Source organism: Otolemur garnettii, unplaced genomic scaffold, assembly GCF_000181295.1.
Source record: "Otolemur garnettii isolate 467f Iridium unplaced genomic scaffold, OtoGar3 scaffold00153, whole genome shotgun sequence".
Taxonomy (NCBI): Eukaryota; Metazoa; Chordata; class Mammalia; order Primates; family Galagidae; genus Otolemur; species Otolemur garnettii.
Window position 1 is genome coordinate 652,757 of NW_003852548.1, and position 24,377 is coordinate 677,133.

At 37.7% G+C, this 24,377-nt stretch overlaps 1 protein-coding gene across 1 annotated transcript in view; it reads left to right on the plus strand.

The window, feature by feature from the left end:
• RP2 (RP2, ARL3 GTPase activating protein) overlaps window positions 1–24,377 on the plus strand; it is a 49,494-nt gene that overhangs the window by 9,186 nt on the left and 15,931 nt on the right. Inside the window, exons 2-3 of the mRNA XM_003799631.3 lie at window positions 5,882–6,541; window positions 13,231–13,345. Of these exons, the coding sequence (XP_003799679.1) occupies window positions 5,882–6,541; window positions 13,231–13,345 (775 nt within the window). The remainder of the gene's footprint in view (window positions 1–5,881; window positions 6,542–13,230; window positions 13,346–24,377) is intronic.

Sequence of the window (24,377 nt, forward strand, 5' to 3'; positions counted from 1 at the left end):
GGCTGGGGATTCGAACCCGCCACCTTAGGTGTACGTGGCTGGCGCCCTAGCCGGTTGAGCTATAGGCGCCGAGCCCAGACTAGTATTCAATTGTGTGAATGCACCACAGTTTGTTCATCCATTCAGCAGTTGAAGGACTTTGGGTTGTTTTCATTTTTGGTAATTATGAGTAAAGCTACCATAAATATTTGCATATAGGTTTTTAGTGAATATAAGTTTTCATTTCACTTGGGTAAAGACCCATGAGTGAAATTGCTGAGTTGTATGGAAGTTGTAAATTAAACTATTATAAGAAATTGCCGAACTCTTTTTCAAAGTGGCTGTGCCATTTTGCCCACCGATAATGTGTGAGAGATACAGTTGCTCCACATCCTCACATTATTTGGTAGTGTAAGTTTTTTTGTTTTTGTTTTATCCATTCTAATAGGTGTGTAGTATTGTTTCACTGTGGTTTAACTGTGTTTCCTTAATGACTAATGATGTTGAGCATTTTTTTTTTGTGATTTTTGGCCAGGGTTGGTTTTGAACCCGCCACCTCCAGCATATAGGGCTGGCGCCTTACTCCTTTGAGCCACAGGTGCTGCCTGATGTTAAGCATTTTTCATGTACTTGCTATCTATCTCTTATTTGGTGAAGTGCTTATTTAAATCTTTTGCTCATTTTTTACTGAATTATTCTTATGGGGTTTGGGGGGGGAAAAAGTCCCATGTTGTGTATTTTTCAAATATCTTTTCCCAATTAATGACTCATCTTCTCTTAACTATGTCTCTTGGAGAACAGACATTTTCAATTTTGGTAAAAGTTCAGCTTTCACTTTTTTCTTTTGTGTTTTTGGCTTCACATGTAGGAATTCTTTCCTAACCAAGATTGTAAAGATTTTCTCCTCTGTTTTCTTCAAGAAGTTTTATTTTATTTTATTTTATTTTTAATTTTTTGAGACAGAGTCTCAAGCTTTTGCCCTGGGCATAGTGCTTTGGCATCAAAGCTCACAGCAACCTCCAACTCTTGGGCTCAAGCGATCCTCTTGCCTCAGTTTTTCTAATTTTAGTAGAGATAGGGGTCTTGCTTTTGCTCAGGCTGGTCTTGAACTCATGAGCTCCAGCAATGCACCTGCCTTGACCTCCCAGAATGCTAGGATTATAGGCAGAAACCACCGTGCCCGGCCTCTTCAAGAAGTTTTAGTGTTCTTGGTTTTATACTTAGGTTCTATGATTCATTTTGAGTTAATTATTATACAGGGTATCTATAAAGTTTGTGTGCAATTGCGCAAACACCCTGTATATGGTGCACGGTAAAGGTTGAGATTCATTTTTTTGAATATAAATATAGATATCCAATGGTTCTAGCATCATTTATTGAAAAGACTATCCTTTCTCTATTGAATTGCCTTTGCACCTCCATCTCTCTCTATATATGCCTATTTTTGAACTCTTTTCCATTGATTTGTGCATCTAGTAAGCAATTGTTTTTGTTTGAATGTGGTTGATTATGAAGAAGCAGCCAAGAGAATGTACGTCAGAGCCAGATTGTCTGGATATGAGATTAGCCTCAAGCACTTACTAATAGTGAGACCTTGGGCAGGTTATTTAGCCTCTGTGTACCTCGATTTTCTCATCCGTAAACAGATAATTATAGTATACAACCCTCATAGGGATTTTTACAGATTGAGTGAATGATTATAAAGCACTTAGTAAGATGCCTCGCATATAAATGTGGTGCTTCTTATACTCCTGAATCCTATTTGGTACTTATGTTCAGACTGGATTTCCAGTAAAATTTAATTACATTATTTTATCTCATGTTATCATTATGGAAGTTTAATTGTAGAGATGACTTTAAATGAAAGATTTGCATTGCTGTTCAGTCAAAGAATAAAATGTTCACTTTTTCTTTCTGTTGGGAAAATAATGCTTACCTTAATTTAAGAACATTAAGTTGGTATCAGATGAATTCCAATCCTTAAAATTTTTCTTTGATTTTGAAAGTATATCCACTACCTTTTAAAGAATGTAGTAAGAAATTCAGGCTAAACTAAGCTTACGTCATAAAATGGCTCTTGTGAAAAAGTAATTTAAAACATGGCCTTTCCATGTTTATTATTTTAGGTACTTTATTTGAGAACTAGTAACTTTTTTTTTTCTGTTTTTGGCCGGGGCTGGGTTTGAACCTGCCACCTCTGGCATATGGGGCCAGCACCCTACTCCTTTGAGCCACAGGTACTACTCCGAGAACTAGTAACTTTTGCAAAATTATTATGATCTAAGCTTCAGGTTGTTTATTATTTTTGTTGAGAAAAACTGTCAGGAATTGTTAAGGATATACGACAACATAAATCCTAAATTTCTCCTTAGAAGACTGTGTTGACAATCCAAGTAATTTTATACTACAGAACAATTAGGCTATACAATGAATTTTTCCCTATGAACTAAGAAAACTGGAGTGTCCAGAGAAAATACTTTGAATAGCAAATTACGTTTAATTCCTCAGCATTGGCTGCTATTGCGGACTGAATATTTATCAAACTTGTGTTGAAGTCCTAACCCCCATTGGGCTGTGTTCTGAGATGGGCCCTCTAGGGAAGAAATTAAGATTAAGTGAGGTCATATAGGTGGCATGCTGATCTGATAGGATTAGTGTCCTTCTAAGAAGATTCACCTAGCTTATACTCGCTCTCTCCCTCTCCGTCTCCACACAGAAGAAAGGCCTGGTGATAAGAGAGCAAGAAGATGGCTTTTATAGTCTGAGCAGATTAAAACAAGCTGCCATAACAAAATACCACAGACTGGGTGGCTTAAATAACACAAGTTTTTTTCCGAGATTGAGGTGCCAGCAGATTCAGTGTCTGGTGGGGGCTCTCTGCTGCCTTCTTACTGTATTCTCACAAGGGCTTTCCTCTGTGACTCATCCTTCTGCCTTACCTCATATAGCCATTGAATTACCAATTTGCTGATTCTCTTTCCTCCATATCTCTCAAAGTCATCCAGTTCTCTTCTTTATCAACTACAGTTCTAGCCCTTTCTGGACAACTACTATAGCCTCTCACATCCATCTATGTTCCATGTTTCCTTATATTTGTCAGAGTAATCTTACTGAAGTGTAAATTTCACTTATTCAGATCCTTCTGTGGCTCCCTATTGCCCATGTACAACTTCCAACCTTTATAATATGACCCCTGTCTACCTTTCTAGCTTCATCTACTACCATTCTTACAACATACCAAACCGCTTTCAGTTTTCTTCCCACTTCTTAAAGAATTTTACTTTGTTCCTTCTGTTAATTTTACTTGGCTTGAGAGGGGAGGTCCTTTATTCTCACCCCTTTTACTTGGTCAATCCTAGCTTATTCATTCTCACTTCATGCAGGAAATCTTCCATCTCATGCCTCCTCCCCACCCAGTGGGAGCTCAGTGTTTACAGCAGCTGTCCTCAACTTGGGGGTCAAGACCCACAGGAACTGTATGAAAGGGCCACAGCATTAGAAAGGTTGAAAACCACTGGCTTACAGAATATTCTCAGCATCTATCATTACATGATAGGGTTGTTTTTAAACTATCTGTTTAGGCGAGTGTTTACTTCTTTTATGGAAACGTAGTCATATTCATTTTAGTGCCCAGAACAATGTTGGGTGTCTTTGGTATAGAAAGAAAATTGGGTGTTTAAATGTTGATTGAGTGAGTCAAGATCTAGAAAGTTAAAGTGACTTTAAGATCACACTCAGAGGTAACAAAATTGGTACTGGAAAACAAGTACCTCTTTTATTGCCTCATGGTATAGACCAGTGTTCCTCCTCGTACAGTATGTAAAACTAGGTGGGTACAATATTTATCGTGTAATTACTAATAAGTCACTTTAAGTTCATTTGTTTAATGAATATGATGATTAAATTTTGCTTTGTAAATCTAATTTTTACATACTGTATCTGTGGGAGCCTATCTATAGTGCAGGAACAGCTTGTATGAAATTTATATATTCACAGTCAAAACAGTTCACTTGGGCCAGGCATAGTGACTTATGTCTTTAGTCCCAGCACTTTAAGAGTCTGAGGAGGGGCTCGGCGCTTGGGGCTCAAGTGGCTAAGGTGCCAGCCATGTACACCCAAGGTGGCAGGTTCGAATCCAGCCTGGGCCCGCCAAACAACAATGACAGCTGCAACCAAAAAATAGCTGGGCGTTGAGGCGGGCGCCTATGGTCCCAGCTACTTGGGAAGCTGAGGCAGGAGACTCGCTTGAGCCCAGGAGTTGGAGGTTGCTGTGAGCTGTGATGCCACGGCACTCTACCCAGGGGGACAGCTTGAGGCTCCTGTCTCAAAAAAAAAAAAAAAGAGTCTGAGGAGGAAGGATCACTTGAGCCCAGGAGTTCAGGTCCAGCTGGGCAACATAGTGAGATTCCTATCTCTACAAAAAAAATGTTTAAAATTAGCCAGGTGTGGTGGCACAAGCCTGTCGTTCTAGCTACTCAGGAAGCTGATGTGGGAGGACCATTTGAGCCCAGGAATTCCAGGTTATATGAGCTATGATTTAGCTATTGGACTCCAGCCTGGGTGATAAAGCAAGATGCTATCTCAAAAAGGTCACTTGAAAAAAATCAAAATAGGCTAATAACTGTAATTTTATAGGTCAGTTAAAATAAAAACTTAATATGATAGATTCCAGGAATACTGTTTTAAAGATTATGTGAGCTATAGTTCTTAAAATATCTAAAGATGGAAATGACCAAATTTGAAAAATTACATTTGTATAGCTCAATAAATGTTTGAATCAAATTTGTAGATGCAAGCACTGATGTATTATGATTCTTTTGCCTTCAGATTTTTCTATTTTCTGTAGCATAGTACAGAAATCAGAGTTTAGAAATTAAGACCCATCCATTGATTTGCGGAAGGATAGAGAGATATAGTTCAGTCTGGGTACATTTCCAATTTCAGAATTGTTTGAAAAGTAGAAGTTTTAAATGTAAAACATCAAAAAAGGAAAAAGTGTCAGAAAGCTGAAATAGCATGTAGTTATTAAGGTAGCTAGATACATAGGATTATGCGTTTAATTTTTATATCCCCCTTTATCATTTTTTAAATAAATTCTTGACCCTGGTACTCTACAAAGTTTAGTAAATATTTTGGTTATATAAATTGCAAATAAGCTAAAAGCCTATTGACAGTAGCAGTGATGATGTGGGTGTTACCTGGGTTAAATTATAAAAAGACTCAAACCATAGAGTCATAGAAGCTGCCCTTTTAGTTTTGCATGCCCAGAAATACAGTTTGATAATGAAAATAGAGTAGATTTATCCCCTGGGATGTATGTATGTTAACCAAGATTATAAGTTTTATGTTATAATGAAAGTTTTAGTTGCCAAAGGAATCATATACTTGAGTCTTCCAGGTGGATATCTTTTTCCTATAGATATGCCACACACTAGGCTAATAATTGTAATTTTTAAGTGCTAAGGCCCTTCCCCCCCATGTAACCACAATGCCATTATCACATCTAACAATATGAAAAATTCCTTACTATCATCTAATATGATGTGTGTGTGTATTTCTTTGATTGTCTCAAAAAGTATATTTACATTTGATATATTTGAAATAGCATCTAAACAGTGTCCACAACATTGTATTTGGTGGGTATGTCCTTCAGTCTTTATAAGTTTCCTCTTCCTTTTTGCCCTTATGCCTTTATTAGGAGAAAAAAAAAATCCTGTTTTTTTTTCTTACTACATTGCAAATTCAGTGAGACTAGGAACTTAATATTTATTTTTCACTTAAAGAGAAGCAAAGTAATTTATATTTTAGCATTATAAGAACTATGCCTGGCCCCAGTAAGCACTTAATTGATATTTGTTGAATAATGTTAATAATACTAAAGGTCTATGTTTTATCCTTGCAGATTGATCTAAAAGACTACATGTTCAGTGGACTGAAGGATGAAACAGTAGGTCGCTTGCCTGGGAAAGTTGCCGGACAACAGTTTCTCATTCAAGACTGTGAGAACTGTAACATCTATATTTTTGATCACTCGGCTACAATTACCATTGATGACTGTACTAACTGCATACTTTTTCTGGGACCTGTGAGAGGCAGTGTGTTTTTCCGGAATTGCAGAGATTGTAAGTGCACCTTAGCCTGCCAACAGTTTCGTGTGCGGGATTGTAGAAAGCTGGAAGTCTTTTTGTGCTGTGCTACTCAACCCATTATTGAGTCTTCCACAAATATCAAGTTTGGCTGTTTTCAGTGGTACTACCCTGAATTAGCTTTTCAGTTCAAGGATGCGGGGCTAAGTATCTTCAATAATTCATGGAGTAACGTTCATGACTTTACACCGGTGTCAGGAGAGCTCAACTGGAGCCTTCTTCCAGAAGATGCAGTGGTTCAGGACTATGTTCCTGTTCCTGAAGAGTTCAAAGCTGTCCGTGTTTCCACAGAAGCCAATAGAAGCATTGTTCCAATATCCCGTGGTCAGAGACAGAAGAGCAGTGATGAATCATGCTTGGTGGTATTATTTGCTGGTGATTATACTATTGCAAATGCCAGGAAACTAATTGATGAGGTAAGGAAAAAGAGTAGTGGAAAAAATAGACATACACCTAGATAAAAACATACCACTCTGGAGATCTTCTATTCATTTCAAATTGTCTATTAAAAATAGTGACAGACCTCAAGTTATTGTTCTGTGCACATCCCCATGCCATTAGATGTGTCTGTCAGCCAATTGCTTGGGCCTCAAGATACTTTCCCAAAGAAACTTTAAAAACTTGTAATTCAATTCAGTAAGGATTTATTAAGCACTGATTATGTGCAAGTTACTCTGTTACTGTATTTCATTGATTATAGTATGCAGTTTGTTTTCCACATTTTTGCTTCTCTGAAAAGCATCTTACAATTGATGGCAACTTAGAAATGAAGAAATACAGTATATGCTAGAGATAGAGATATGTAGACAAAATTCTCTGCCCTCAAAGCGTTTACATTCTTTATAATAATTGATTGCCAAGCACACACCTGTAATCCAGCACTTTGGGACACTGAAGTCAGAGAATCACTTGAGGCCAGGAATTTGAGACTAGCCTAGCAACATAGTGAGATCCTATCCCTACAATTTTTTTTTTTAAACATGCTGAACATGGTTGTGCACACCTGTAGTCCTAGCTACGTGGAAGGCTGAGGTAGGATGATCCCTTGAGCCCAGGAGTTTGAGGCTGCAGGGACATATGATTGCACCACTGCACTCTAGCCTGGACTCTGTCTAGCAAGACTCTGTGTCTAAAAAAAAAAGTGAATGAATAATTTCCAGAGAAACTCACAAAAGTAATACTACATAGTAAAGCATGGCCTTTTCAAATTATTTAGTGGGGAAATTTCTTTGGAGTTCTAATTGATTAGGGGTAGAAAAGACAATTTCAGAGTACAACTTCTGAACCCTGTTACTGTGAGATCAGTCTCCACAGTGCGTTCTTTATTTTTGTTTGCCTTATTGCTATAAAGGGGAGGTTGGTTATCATGGAAGAGTAAGATAGGACTTGGGTTAGCAAAGGTTGTAGGCTCATGAGGAACAGCTCTTGATGAGTTCATGAGTAGAGAAGGATTCTTTGGGCAGCCGCTTCTGCTTGAGAAATAATTGAGGATATAGAAGTTAGGGGCTCAGGAAGCAGTAGTTTCTTCCTTTGTTGGTGGGTGCTCCAGTAGGAAGCCAGCAATAGGATGTATTAATCATCCTTAATCAGGTGTGCTTCAGAAGGAATCTGTTTGAACTTTTAAAAAATGAAACTTCCAGGCTCAATTCATAATAACCAAGTCGTGGAAGCACCCTAAGTGCCCATCAACCCATGAATGGATCAACAAACGGTGGTATATGTATACCATGGAATATTGTGCAGCCATTAAAAAGATGGAGACTTTACATCTTTTACATTTACCTGGATGTAGTTGAAATACATTCTTCTTAGTAAAGTATCTCAAGAATGGAAAGATGAATATCTAATGTACTCCATACTAATATGAAATCAATATATGAACAATTACATGTTCGGCTTGGTGCCTATAGCACAGTGGTTATGGCACTTGCCACATACACTGAGGCTGGTGGGTTCCAACCCAGCCCAGGCCAGCTAAAAAATGACAACTTGCACAAAAAATAGCCAGGCATTGTGGCGGGTGCCTGTAGTCCCAGCCACTTGGGAGGCTGAGGCAAAAGAATCGCCTAAGCCCAAGAGTTTGAGGTTGCTATGAGCTGTGATGCCACAACACCCTAACGAGGGTGACAGTAGTGAGACTCTGACTCAAAAAGAAAAAAAAAAAAACAATTTCATGTTCCTGAGAACGATAAAACACTATTATAGTCCAGTTTGGGGGTAGAGGGAAGCGGGATGGGAGAGGATATATAGCAGAGGGAGGGAGGGCATGGGACCTCACCTAATGTGCACATTGGGAGGATGTACAACACACCCCCTTGGTGAGGGGCTCTACTTCTTGGGGCACCAAAAATAAAAAATAAAAAGAAACTTCCAGAAATGGAGAAATGAGTAGAAAACTCATCGAGTCTCTTTTTTTAAAAGTTAAAACATGTCAAAAGGAATCATTTTATGAAAAAAAAAATGAAAAATGACTACCTCTCTATAGCTATACATTCTACAGCGTAGAAAACCCACGTCTGGAGTTTTCATTCTGAAGATTCCCTGTTAAATTAAATTTGTATCTTCTTCCCCCTATTAAAAAATAAAAAAAAGAAAAACCATATCTGAAATCTACAGAGTATATCTGAGGTTTTCAAAACAACAGAAGCCAAAGTATAATTTTAACACTTTGGTATTTTCTTTTTTTCTATGCTAGTCTGCTGAAAGTATACTATGAATCTGGTAAGATAACAGAAAAATGTGCTTGTGTTTTTTGTGCTATTTAATCACGTTAATCTAACTTCTGAGGGGTATTTCCATTATCTTATATAGTAATTTCGTTTTAAATCTACATACAGTTTCAAAAGATATAAATTATTTAGGTTAATCTTTTTTGGTAGATAACAAGGAATAGACATAAATAATATTTAGCATGCTTAAAGAAAAAACCCATCAAACCAAACAGTCTTTCTTCATGAATCATCAGTGTCCTTAATCTTTTAATCTTTGTTGTCTGGTGTGTAATGTTGTTTGTCCCTGAAAGGAATACAGTCAGGAAGAGTGATGTTCTTTAGATGTCCTCTGGAATGCAAAATAAAAATCCTATAGTAGGCAGCACCCGTTGCTCAGTGGGTAGGGTGCTGGCCACATACGCTGAGGCTGGTGGGTTCGAACCCAGCCTGGGCTAGCTAAAACAGCAATGACAACAGCAACAACAACAAAAATAGCTGGGTGTTGTGGCGGGCGCCTGTGGTCCCAGCTATTTGGGAGGCTGAGGCAATAGAATCGCTTGAGCCCAAGAGATTGAGATTGCTGTGAACTGTGACGCCATGGCACTCTACCCAGGGCAACAGCTGAAGACTCTCTCTCTCAAAAAAAAAAAAAAATCCTGGGGTGGTGTCTGTAGTTCAAGGAGTAGGGTGCCAGCCCCATGTGCTTGGGGTGGCAGGTTCAAACCTGGCCCTGGCCAAAACTGAAAAAAAAAAACCCAAAATCCTATAATAGTAGTCATAATAATGATAGCTAACACACAGTGTTTACTATATGTCAGGCACTGTTATAAGGAATTTAAATGCATTAACTCACTACTCAAAACATCCCCTATAAAATGTATCACTATTTTCCATTGTATAGATAACAGAAAATGAAATGTAGTGAGGGTAACAACCTTGCAAAAGGTTACTCAGTTGGTAAACAGCAGAACAATAATTCAAATCCAGGCAGTCTGACTATGTAGGCCATAGTCTCAACCATACTATTATGTTGCCTCAGTGGTGCAGGAAAACCTGGTAGAGTAGGAACTCGACCTAAAGCATGTGGATTCAAGGACTCTCTAGCCTAGGGACTCCTTGGCTAGAATTATCCTAATTTTGGAAGTGCAGAATCAAGGAATGAGAAGAGAACAAAACTAAATGAAAATGCCAAGTACATATGAAAATGGCGTCAAAAGATGCTGAAAGATAAAAGATTTACATATTATGGTGAGAGTAATTACATTTTTTAAAAATGAAGTGCATTTCCCAGGGAAATATGTATAGAAACTAGTTAATTCCAAGATGAAAATAAAACTTGAGTTTTTTCTCATATCATAACACAAATAGCTTAGACTGGAACTGTGATTGCTAAGTCTAGTTTTGTTAAACCCCAGGAGTATCACAGAATTTTGTTTCACATTGTTTTTATAAATTAAACATAGTGGTTTTTTGAGATAGGAAGTGTAAAATTTGTGAGGGTAGGAAGTCCAGAAAGGCTGAGTAAAGCAGACAGCACATTCCTTAGAAAATTAAGAAAAGTTACTAGGCCTTGATTTTCTCACCTAAAAATCAGATTTCCTGCTTGCTGTTTCCTACATCGTAGATATGTACAGGATAAATTAGAATAAATGTAATTTGGATTGTTTGGGAGTATTTCATAATTTAAGTTAGATAATTATGACTATTTCCAAGTCTTTTTTTTTTTGTTGTTAAATCATAGCTGTGTACATTAATGCAATCATGGAGCACAATGTGCTGGTTTTATATACAATTAGAAATATTTTCATGAAACTGGTTAACATAGCCTCCACGGCATTTTCTTAGTTATTGTGTTAAGACATTTATATTCTACACCTGGTAAATTTCACGTGTACCCTTGTTATTTCCAAGTCTTTAAAAGTAGAATTTTTATGAAATCTCTTCAAATATCTGCAGTGAAATAGTAAAAAAAAAAAAAAAAGTTTCATAGTTCATTTGTTTTAGATAATGGTATTTGAATTAATCATTGTACTCTTCTCAGTTTGTATCTGACTATAAAATGAGAGATAAGTAATCTAGAAAATAAGAAACAGGTAGGATTGTTTTTGATATTTTAAGTAACTTTACAGTCACCATCCAACAGTGATGTCCGTGTAATTTTCTGCAATTTTTAAATGTATTTTTCTTTTTTCTGAGGCAGCATTGAGTGAGGGTCCTGAACTAGGATTTGAGTTTAATCCGATTTGATGGAGTGATGTAGAATAATGTAGCCATAGGATGAAATACTATCAGCCAGTAAAATTGATTTTATTATGGAATAGCTGGAAAACGTCACAAGTAAGTGAAAATTTGTAAAATGTTATATAACTATTTCTTTAAAAAAGTAGACAGAGTCTGGAAAGTTATATATATTAAAATGTTAACAGTTGTGGTTATTCTCAGTTGATTGAAGAGCAGGGTTTTCTATTTTTTTTTTTTTTTGTAGTTCTATGGATTTTACAATGAGCATGTATTATTTTTGTAATAGAGGAAAAAGAAAACTGAGAGGGTAAAAGGAAGAATACCTATATGGTAGCGGCATCTTTGAGTTGTAGCACCTTCGTTGATATTTCTTTGTTTCTGTTTTTTTTTTATTTTTCAAATATTCCATGTTGAGAATATATGTTACTTTTTTTTTTTTTTTTATGCTTCATAGAGCCTACTTTTGCAGTTTTGGCCGGGGCCGGGCTTGAACCTGCCACCCCAGGTATATGGGGCCGGTGCCCTACTCCTGGAGCCACAGGTGCCACCCAATATATGTTACTTTTTATCATTAAAAACCTAGTAGGATTTGCTTAAAAATTAAGTGGTTGGAATGGCTTTCCTTTTTAAAAACTACTTTCATAATTACTTTTTTTTTGTTTTTGGCCGGGGCTGAGTTTGAACCTGCCACCTCTGGCATATGGGGCTGGCGCCCTACTCCTTTGACCCACAGGCACCACCCCATATTACTTTTAAAATTTTTACTCATTGTAGAAAACTAAAGAAATAAGAAAGAGTAAAAATAAGTTTAAAACCCATACATAATTGTACTATACTTTATTCAAAAGTCTTTTTAGGAATAATTTTTTAATTTATTTACAACCAGATTAAATGAGTTTGAATCACAACTCTGTCACTTAGTAGTTATATAACCTTAGGGAAGTTTCTTTTTTTAATTAAATCATAGCTGTGTACATTAATGTAGTCATGGGGTACAATGTGCTGGTTTTATATACAATTTGAAATATTTTCATCCAACTGGTTAACATAGCTTTCATGGCATTTTCTTAGTTATTGTGTTAAGACATTTATATTCTACATTCAGTAAGTTTCACATGTACCCTTGTTAGATGCACCGTAGGTGTGGTCCCACCAATCACCCTCCCTCCACCTCTTCCCCCCTCCCCTCCCCTCCTTGGGGAAGTTTCTTAATCACTCTGTCTTAGTTTTCTTATCTGTAAGATGAAGGTAATGATATTACTTCATAAGAGTTAAATGTATTGGCTCGGCGCCTGTGGCTCAAGTGGCTAAGGCGCCAGCCACATACACCTAAGGTGGCGGGTTCAAATCCCCAACCTGGCCCGCCAAACAACAATGATGACTGCAACCAAAAAATGGCCGGGCGCTGTGGTGGGCGCCCGTAGTCCCAGCTACTTGGGAGGCTGAGGCAGGAGACTCGCTTGAACCCAGGAGTTGGAGGTTGCTGTGAGCGTGATGCCATGGCACTCTACCCAGGGGGATAGCTTGAGGCTCCATCTCAAAAAAAAAAAAAGAGTTAAATGTATTATACATGTAAAGTGTATAACACTGCCTGCCTCACATAGGAAGTGTGCCATAAATGTGATCTATCATTTTGTTCTAAACTATAAAAATTTGTATCATGCCTTTTAAAATTAACATTATTACCTAAGCTTTTCTGTCTTATTTTAATGTCTTTATTATGTTTAATGCACCATGATAGATGTAGTAAACTATGGCATTTCAACATGTGGATGTACCATAATTTACTGAGCTATTCTCCTTTCATCGGACATTTCCAGTATCACTAACCTAATGCATCCGTCTGGTAGTTTCAGGAAAAAAGCAATTTTTTAGTTATGTGTTAAATCTGAAGATAATTCACATTTATTTGACCCTTAATTTTAAACATGGGGATTACAGTACTAATTCTTAATCAGAACCGTCCATCTGGAAGAAAGAATCTTGTATATGGGGGAACATGTTACAGCAAGCACCCCAAATTAGCGCCATAACTAAAACAAAAAGACATTGTGCTATGTTGCATTTTATACAGAAAAAATACTAGAATAAGAAAACATTGTTTTAGTTTCAGAAGTTCATTTTAAAATCTAAATGAAATTTTATTTCCACAGATGGTTGGTAAAGGCTTTTTTCTAGTTCAGACAAAGGAAGTATCCATGAAACCTGAGGATGCTCAAAGAGTTTTTCGGGAAAAAGCACCTGACTTTCTTCCTCTTCTGAACAAAGGTACTTTCTGCATGATTGCTATACTTTTGTGGTTATTTTCTTAACATGGTGATTTGATTTACTCTTGCTTTTAACATTTCTCTTGCATTGCCTTCACTTTCCAATTTGGTCTATGTTTTTTCCTATTACTGTTCAGAAAGTCAAAATTTTGCATCACTTAAGGAGCCCTATATAACTAACTAGAAATTAGGAATTGGTTTTATTTTCCCATGTTCTTAGTACTTGAAAGCCATACTTTATTATATATTTATTATTATTTTAGTATTGTTGTAACTTTGAACTGTAGTGAGTAAACATTTCATACTCCCTGCCTAGAGTTGCAAAGAGTTTGATAAAGATTCTTTGTGCCTTCAGCGGGCTTTGACCATACTAGAAAAGAAATAAGAAATAAAGTGGTATTGTCTTATGTATTTAATAAGATCAATTAATTTCCTCTGTGTAATTAGAATTATTTTCCCCAATGGGTGAATGCCACTAATAAATTTGAAATACTGCTTATATGTCTACAAAGAGAGGAACTAGCATTCATGTGCCCTCTTGAAGGGTTGCTCTCTATATTTGAAAGTATACTGATTCTCAGCAGAGAACTTATTTGCTCAAAGCTTATCAGGCTTTTCTTGACTAGCCTTAGCAAATATGTGTAGTAAATATGCAATGCTGATTGGGTATACCCTAGAGAAGGCACACCTGCATTTATATGTTCTTTATGAATAAATAAATTATATACTTGATCTTAGCTAAAAGGCCAGGAAGTGATGAATAAATAAATTATAATAAATCACAAAACTCAGGTGGCGCCTGTGGCTCAAAGGAGTAGGGCACTGGCCCCATATGCCAGAGGTGGCGGTTCAGCCCTGGCTCCCCCCCAAAAATAAATAAATTACAAAACTTTGTATGAAAATGTTGGTTTGTTAGGATAATTTTAATAAGTAATGGCATAACTCCCTGTTAATTATTAATATAGTATTTCTTTTTTTTTTTTTTTTTGAGACAGAGCCTCAAGCTGTCCCCCTGGGTAGAGTGCCATGGCATTACAGCTCACAGTAACCTCCAACTCCTGAGCTCAAGCGAGTCTCCTGCCTCTGCCTCCCAAGTAGCTGGGACCACAGGCGCCCGCCACAACGCCCGGCTATTTTTTGGTTGCAGCCGTCATTGTTGTTTTTGGCGGGGCCGGGCTGGGGATTCGAACCCGCCACCTTAGGTGTATGTGGCTGGCGCCTTAGCCGGTTGAGCTATAGGCGCCGAGCCTAATATAGTATTTCACATACTTTTGTGGTTACTGTAGTCATAGTAAGGACTTGCTCTAACCCAGTGCATGAATCTATCCCAGAATTATATAAGAATTTATAACCAGGCCCCTTTGATGCAACCAGTTTGATACAGGAACATTCTAATGGAACCTTGAAAATGAACCTTAACTGTCAGCAGCTTTTAGACATTGAATCAAGTAATAGGCATAATGAATATCCTAAAGTATGAGGGTTAGGAATAAATTAAGCCTATGAGGTTTAAATAATGATTCACGTACATGTGTGATATTAGTATAGAATTACTCCAACCCAAATGTAACATCTGCATTTAAGTAACAGAACATTCCATATGGAAGAAGTAAAATGTTCTGTTGCTGCAAAAAGTAGAACTAAAACCAATAAACAAATATTACAGGAATTTCAGCAAATAGACATAATATAAACAAGTCTTAAAAACAAGAGATCCCTGGCTTGGTGCCTGTGGCTCAAACGGCTAAGGTGCCAGCCACATACACCTGAGCTGGTGGGTTCAAATCCAGCCCGGGCCCGCCAAACAACAATGACGGCTGCAACTAAAAAATAGCCAGGCGTTGTGGCAGGCACCTGTAGTCCCAGCTACTTGGGAGGCAGAGGCGGGAGAATCACTTGAGCCCAGGAGTTGGAGGTTGCTGTGAGCTGTGATACCACAGCACTCTACCCAGGGCGACAGCTTGAGGCTCTGTCTCAAAAAAAAACAAAAAACAAGAGATCCCTATAGAAAAGTATTTGAAGAGTGATAAATTGTCAAAAGATCACAGGAACCAGCTTGAAGGAGTTTCCACAGAACAAATTTGGGACAATATTACCATTAAAGAGAATAATGAAGGTAAAGATACAACAACAGAAATCCATGCATCCATACTGATAAACAAAAAAGGGGGAAGAGAATAAAGGCATGCTCATTTGGTTATATGTATTATGAGCTAATAAATGTACAAGGAATGATAGACTTTGAAAATCACCATTTTCTAACCCTGTAATAATTGCATATTTCAGACAAAGATTATCAGTGGATGCTAAAACTATTAGGATAAAAGTTGCCAAAAAATAGAATATTTATGTATTCTTTTTTAAAATTAAATGATAGCTGTGTACATTAATGCAAACATGGGGTGCAGTGTAGTGTTTTCATATATAATTTGAAATATTTTCATCAAACTGGTTAACATAGACTTTATGTCATTTACTTAGTTATTGTGTTAAGACATTTATACTCTAGTTTTAGAAAGATTCACTTATACCCTTGTAAGACAGACCACAGAGGTGATCTTTCCAATCACCCTCCCTCCACCCATCTGCCCTTCTCCCCTCCCTTCCCCCACTCCTCCCCATATTCTTGGGCTAGAATTAGGTTGTAGTTTTCATTTGAGAACTATAAATTAGTTTCATAATAGGGCTGTGTACACTGGATACTTTTTCTTCCATTCTTGTGATACTTTGATAAGAAGAACATTTTCCAGTTCCATCCATGTAAACATAAAGGAGGTAAAGTCTCCATCTTTCTTTAGGCCTGCATAGTATTCCATGGTGTACATATACCACAGTTTATTGATCCATTCGTGGATCGATGGGCACTTGGGCTTCTTCCATGACCTAGCAATTATGAATTGGGCTGCTATAAACATTCTCATACAAATATCTTTGTTGTAATGCGATTTTTTTTGTCTTCTGGATATATACCTAATAAAGGAATTGCAGGATCAAATGGCAGGTCTATTTTTTTTTTTTTGAGACAGAGCCTCAAGCTGTTCCCCTGGGTAGAGTGCCGTGGCATCACAGCTCACAGCAACCTCCAACTCCTGGGCTCAAGCGAGTCTCCTGCCTCAGCTTCCCAAGTAGCTGGGACCACAGGCGCCCGCCACAACACCTGGCTATTTTTTTGGTTGCAGCCATCATTGTTGTTTGGCGGGCCCAGGCTGGATTCGAACCCGCCACCTTAGGTGTATGTGGCTGGCGCCTTAGCCACTTGAGCCACAGGTGCCGAGCTGGCAGGTCTATTTTTAATTCTCTAAGTGTTATCCAGATGTCTCTCCAAAAGGAACAAATTAATTTGCATTCCCACCAGCAGTGTAGAAGTGTTCCCTTTTCTCCACATCCACGCCAACATCTCTGGTTTTGGGATTTTGTGATATGGGCTGATCTTACTGGATTATTTATGTATTCTAATTCAAACAGGGGAGTGTACTTCTACAACAGAAATTTGGTGATTACCATGTTAACCCAGTGATCAAACTTAACATCACCAACTTGACATTGTATTCTCTTAATGTGATGCAGTGAGAAATATACGTTACTTATGAAGTGTTCTTGCCAAAAGTATTTAACCTGAATCTAACTGAGCCAAGATTTAACTTCTAATTTGCATGACAAAAAGGAAATATGTTAAATGATACCATATGGAAACACTGAGACAAATCCAAAATAGAAGGTATTCTACAAGACAGCTAGCTAACTCTCTTTAGACAAGGCAGTAGAAAACAAACAAAAAAGATGGGGGAACTGTTCTGGACTAAAAGAGACTAAAGAGACATAACCTAATGCAATGAGTGACCCTTGATTAGATCTTGGAGGGGTATAAGTTTAAGCTGTAAAAGGCATTTTCAGGACAACTGGGGAAGTTTGAAGATGATATGAAATTATTGTTCATATCCTTAGATATGATAATGGTATTGTGGTTATGTAAGAAATGTATGCTGAAGTGTCATGATGTCTGCTACTTTCAAATGACTCCGCATATGTGCAGAGGGCTGGTGTGTATTGTGTAATAAAGCAAATGTGGCCAGATGTTAACTTTGGTGAGTATAGGTGAAGGGCAAATGCATATTTATGCTTTTCTTTCAACTATTCTATAATGTGTAGAAATTTCAAAATTAAAAGTTAGAGAAAAATGTTAAGCTGCCCCATAGTGCATTGGTTCATGTGGAATAGTGAGCAAGCTGTCAGTGGAGAACTAGAGTTTGACTGAGGTTTTTTTTTTTTTTTTTTTTTGAGACGGAGCCTCAAGCTATCCCCCTGGGTAGAGTGCCATGGCATCACGCTCACAGCAACCTCCAACTCCTGGGCTCAAGCGAGTCTCCTGCCTCAGCCTCCCAAGTAGCTGGGACCACAGGCGCCCGCCACAACGACCGGCTATTTTTGGTTGCAGCCATCATTGTTGTTTGGCGGGCCCGGGCTGGGGATTCGAACCCGCCACCTTAGGTGTATGTGGCTGGCGCCTTAGCCGCTTGAGCCACAGGCGCCGAGCCTTGACTGAGTTTTTATCTAAAAGTGAACATCAATCATTCTAAGGCTGGGTTTCTCAATCTTTGCACTATTGACGGTTCAGGCTAGGTAATTCTTTGTTATGAGGGGTTGTCCTATACCTTATAAGATGCTTAGCTGCATCTCTGGTCTCTACCCACTAGATGCCAATAACATCCACCCCCATTTGTAGCCACCCAAAATGTTTCCAGACATTGCCAGATGTCACCTGGGGGGCAAAATGGCTCCCAGTTGAGAACCACTGTTCTAAGGAAGGACTTATTCTTTTCAACATTCACTTTTATCTTATAGTTTGTACCTTAGATTCTCTAAATTGTCCTCTTCTGTTAAAGTAGTTACAGTTATTTCAGGGCAGCGCCTGTAGCTCAGTGAGTAGGGTGCCAGCCACATACACCAAGCCTAGCAGGTTCAAGCCTGGCCTCGGCCTGCTAAACAACTGCAACCAAAAAAAAAAAAAAATAGCTGGGTGCCTATAGTCCCAGCTACCTGGGAGGCTGAGGCAGGAGAATCACTTAAGCCCAAGAGTTTGAGGTTGCTGTGAGCTGTGATGCCACAGCACTCTACCCAGGGCAACATAGTAAAACCCTGCCTCAAAAAAGAAAAAAAAAGTAGTTATAGTTATTTCAGTTAATAAAGCTATTGACTGCTTATTAAGAGAATTCATTTTTTGCCATCTTGAGAATCTTCCAAACCTGACTAATTCTCAGACCATATAGGGTGCTTTTAAAAATAAAAACTTTCTACTCCCACTCCAAAAATACTCATTCACAAATCTCTCAGATGTACCCTTGTAATGTGCATTTTTAATAGCTCCCCAGATGGTTCTGATGATTAGTCTGACTTGAATTCCTTTGTTTTAGGGAGTCATTCATTCATTCATTCAACAAACATAGTATATGAGATCTGAGAAGTAATAAAGGTAGAGTCACATAATACAGGGCCTTTGGCTTCTACAGTAGTCTGAATGAGATGAGAAGGCACTAAACATTTTTTTTGTTTGTTTTTTAAATAAGGTTTTTATATTGGAATAATTTTTGGTTTATAAAAAATTACAAAAATAATATAGAGAGTTTCTTTTACCCAGCTTCCTCTAATATTAACATAACCATAGTACAGTTGTCAAAACTAAGAAATTTACATTGGTAAAATGCTATTAACTTAAACTATAGACTTTATTAAAATGTCACCAGTTTTTCCCCTTATGGCCTTTTTCAGTTCCAGAATTCAATCCAAGATCCCACATTGCTTTTAGTTGTCTAAACAAAACAAAACAAAACAATTACTTTTAGTTGTCTAAAAGCAATGTGGGGTCTTGGATTGAATTCTGTTTCTTTAATCCCTGTTTCTTTACTCTCCTCCAATCTGTGACGATTCTTCAGTCTTTCCTTGTTTTTTATAATTTTGAAAGTTTTGAACACTAGTGGTCAGTTATTTTGTAGAATGTCCCTCAATTTGAGTTTTTCTCTGGTTTAACTAGGGTTATGGGTTTTGGGAAAGAGGTAAAGTGCCCTTCTCATCATATCACATCACATGGCACATGATATCAATATGAGGTGGTATTGGCTAGGTTTCTCTGCTGTAAAGTTTCTGTGTTTCCCTTTTCATACTCTGTTCTTTGGAAATAAGTCACTAAGACCTGCCTACACTCAAGGAGAAGAGAACTAAGCTCTACCTTCCGAAAAGAGGAATATCGACATACATTATTTGAAATTATTCTGTAAGAAAGATTTGTTCTTTCTCCCCCATTTATTCAGTCATTTATTTCTATCAGTATTGACTCGTGGATATGTATGTATTTTATTCTTTGGGCTATAATTCAACACCATCAAATTGTTCCAGTTTTAGCTATTAGGACTTTGTTTAAGTTGGTTCCTCTATATCTTTGACCTAGCTCCATCCTTTTGATTTTGAACACTTCCTTACTTTCTGGATCTTTAAGATGCTCCAGGCTCATCCTATATCTTCTTTGATCTAGAGCTAGTATCAACCATTCCTCCAAGGAGTCCCAATTCCTTTTATTCTACAATGTTATTAATAGTTAAAAGAGTTCTCCCTAAAAATTTTCCTTGTGTTGCCCCTTTGGTCAATCAACCACAGCTCCTGGCAACTGATTTATTTTCTGGCCCTATAAGTTTGCCTTTTCCAGAATGTCCTATAAATGGAATCATATAATATGTAGTCTTTTGGGTCTGGTTTCTTTCATTTATTAAAGTGCATTTGTGATTCATCTTGCTGGATGACTTAATAACTTGTTCCTTTTATTACTGAATAGTATTCCTTGTAGGGATCTACCTCAGTTTTTCCATTCACTTGTTGGACATCTTGATTATTTCCAGTTTTTGTCAATTATGAATCAAACTGCTATAAACATTTGTGTGTAGGTTTTTGAGTATACATAACTTTTCAAATTGCTTAGGTAAATACATTGGAGTGGGAATGCTGAGTGGTGTGGTAGGTGTATATTTAACTTCATAAGAAACAGCCAAAATCATTTTGCATTTCCACCCGCCATAAATGAGAGTTTCTGTTACTACATATCCTTGCCAGCATTTGGTATTGTCACTTTTCTAGGTGTATCATGATATCTCACTGTGGTTTTGTTTTTGTAAGACAGGAGTCTCACTTTGTCGCCTTTAGCAGAGTGGCATGGTGTCATAGCTCACAGCAACCTCAGACACCTAGGTTCACGTGATTCCCTTGCCTCAGCTTCCAAGTAGCTGGGACTACAAGCACCTGCCACAATGCCCAGCTACTTTTAGAGATAGAGTCTTGCTCTTTTTTGGGCTGGTCTTGAACTCCTGAGCCCAAGCAATCCACCTGCCTCAGCCTCCCAGAGTGCTAGGATTACAGTCTCACTTTGTTTTTTAAATCAACTTTTTATTTTGGAATAGTTCACAGGAGAATTGTCAAGATAGTGTAGACAGTTCTCATCTACCTTTCTAGATAATCATGTTGTCCATAGAGATAGTTCAATTTCTTATTTTCTAATCTGTATAACTTTTTATTTCTTTTTCTTACATTATTATACTAGCTAGGACTTCTACTAGGATGTTACGTAGAACAGTGAGGGAGGACTTCCTCGCCTTGTTCCTCATCTTAGGATACAATATATTCAGAATTAAGAATGATGTCAGTTGTGGGCTTTTCATACCTAAGTTTTATTAAGTTTAGAGAATTTCATTCTATTCATAGTTTTCTGAGTTTCTATCGTGTATATTGTAAACTTTCACTGAATGCTTTTTTGCATTTATCAATCAACATGATCATGTTTTTACCTACAGTTCATTTAATCTGATGACTTTTATTGATATCCAAATATCGAACCAGCCTCACATTCATGAGATGAACCTCTTTGATCATGATGTATTATCTATTTAGTATATTGTTGGATGTGATTTGCTAGTATTTTATTGTGTATTTTTGCATCTTTGTTCCTGAGGGATGTTTGTAGTTTTTCGGTTTTTGTAATATCGTTGGTTTTGATGTTAGGATAATGCTAACCTCATAAAATGAGTTGGGAAGTATACTTCCTCCTCTTCTACCTCTTAAAGAAATTGTAAAGATGTAGTATCCATTCTCCCTTAGATGTATGGTAGAATTCACTAGTGAAACTAAGCCTGGAGATTTCTGTTTTGGAAGGTTTTTAGCTTCCAAATTAATTAATTAATTATATATAGAACTCTTTAGGCTTTTTCTTCTTGAGTAAATTGTAGTAGTTTCTGTATTTTAGGGAATTGTTTCATTTCATCTATAAGGTATCCACTTTATGGGCATAGAGTTGTTTATTGTATGTACTTATTGTCTGTGGGATCAGAAATGATATTCTTTCATTCCCGCTGTTAGTAATTTGAATCCCCTCTCTCACTTACTTTTTTACTCTTTGTTTTCCTCTCCCATCAGCCTAGAGAAAGGCTTATTGTTTTTGTTAGTTTTATTTATTTTTATCTTTTTCTAGCTTTATTAAGTGACAAAATTGTGTGTGTGTATATATGTAGATACATTCACACACATACACACACAAACATATACACTTTAGAGATAGGGTCTTACTCTGTTGCCCAGGCTAGAGCACAGCAGTGTGATCATAGCTCATTGTAGTCTGGAACTCCTAGGCTTCAAGCAATCCTCCTGGCATAGCCTCCTAAGGTGCTGAGACTACGGGTGTGTGCCACCATGCCCAGCTAATTTTTGTTTTCATTTTTTTTATAGAAATAGGATCTCACTATGTTGCCCAGGCTGGTCTTGAACTGCTGGCCTCAAGTTACCCTTTTACCTTGGCCTACCAAAGTACTAGGATCCTAAGTATAAGCTGCTACACCTGGCCAAAATTGTATATTTTTAAGGTATACAACAATGATGATTTGAAGTACATATTTTTTGTGGAATGGATACCAAATCAAGTTAGTTAACATATCCATCACCTCACATAGTTACCATTTTTTACTTTATTTTTGTTTTATTTTATTTTTTCATTTCATTTCCATTTAATTTCACACAGAGTCTCTGTCACCAAGGCTGGGCTGTACTGACCTCATCACAGTTCACTACAACCTCAAATTTCCAGGCTCAAGTGATTCTTCTGCCTCAGCCTCCTAAGTTGCTGGGACTACAGGCACATGCCACGATGTCCAGATGATTTTTTTCTACTTTTTATAGATACAAGTCTTCCTTTTACTAAGGATGGTCTCCAACTCCTGGCCTCCCCGAGTGCTAGGCATACAAGCGTAAGCCACTGTGCCTAACCATTAGCATCTTTATTGACTGCAGTCACTGTGCTGTACATTAGATCCCCAGAACTTATGCATAACTCCAAGTTTATACACTTTGACCAACATTTCTCCCTATTCACTGGCAACCTCCATTCTGTTTCTATGAGTTCAACTTTTTTAGATTTAACATATGAGTCATATAGTATTTGTATTTATCTGATTAATTTCATTTATCATAATGCTCTCCAGGTTTATCCATATTGTTATAAGTGGCAGGATTTCTTTTTATGACTGAATAATATTTGATTGTATGTATATATATACCACATCTCCTTTATTCATCTATCAGTGCGCAGTGACGTTGATTCCATATCTTGGCTATTGTGAAAAATGCTGCAGTGAACATGGGAGTGAAGATATCCCTTTGACATTGATTTCAGTTTCTTTGGATATATACCCAGAAGTGTGTTCTATAAAGTCACTATGGAAACTGAATTAGTGACTAACAAACTGTTGTTCCTGGGAGACATACAGGGTTAGGTTTCTACAATTCTCCAGTCACATTTTCATAAACTGATACATAATTATCAGTTATCAATACATAACTTTGTTTTATGTGTATTTCTGTTTAAAGTTACTTTAGTGGGCTGGGCACGGTTGCTCATGCCAATAATCCTAACACTCTGGGAGACAGAGGCTGGTGGATTATTTGAGCTCAGGAGTTCCCGACCAACCTGAGCAAGAGTGAGAGCCCATATCTACTAAAAATGGAAACTAGCCAGGCCTTATGGCAGGCACCTGTAGTCCCAGCTACTCAGGAGGCTTAGCGCCATGGCATTCTACCCAGGGCAACAGAGTAAGACTCTCATAAATAAATGAATGAATGAAGTACCTTAGTAAGTAAAGTATATATTATCAATTTGTAACCATTGAACTCACAGCCAATAGCACCACAACTGATGCCTGAACAAAGCTTATCTAACACATATTTTCTTGTGAGGTACAACACAGTCTTCCTCAGCTTAGGACACTAGACAATACTTCCATTTGGGGGCCGTTTTAAACAAGCGAAATTATTGACCAAAAGTGAAAAATTTGGAAATTATGGCACTACCTAGTGAAAAGTGAAAGGGACCCTTGTAACAGTATGAGAGCTGAAACAAGAAGGCAGAACGTCACTTGGTTCAACCTCAGCTAGGAACATGCACATCAGGCAGCTCATGTTTGTGCTACTCTGTACATGTTCACAGATAGCCATGAAGTATTGCAAGTATTTGATCTTGGGGGTTACAAATGAATTTTAACAAGTAGGCAGATTCATAATTAAAGGATATGAATATTGGGCATGGTGGCTCACGTCTGTAATCCTAGCACTTTGGGAGTCAGAGGTGAGTGGATTGCCTGAGCTTACAGGTTCGAGACCAGTCTGAGCAAGAGCAAGACCCCCGTCTCTAAAAACAGCTGGGCGTTGTGGTGGGCACCTGTAGTCCCAGTTACTTGGGAGGCTGAGGCAAGAGAATTGCTTGAGCCCAAGAGTTTGAGGTTCCTGCAAGCTATGATGCCAGGGCACTTTATCAAGGGTGACAAAGTGAGACTCTGTCTCAAAAAAATAAATAAATAAAGGATATGAATATAACAAGGTTCAACTGTATTTGTATTTAATGTTAAAATTTTTTGTGGTGGTGCCTGTGGCTCAAAAGGAGTAGGGTGCCAGCCCCATATACCGGAGGTGGCGTGTTCAAACCCAGCCCTGGCCAAAAAAAAAAAAAAAAC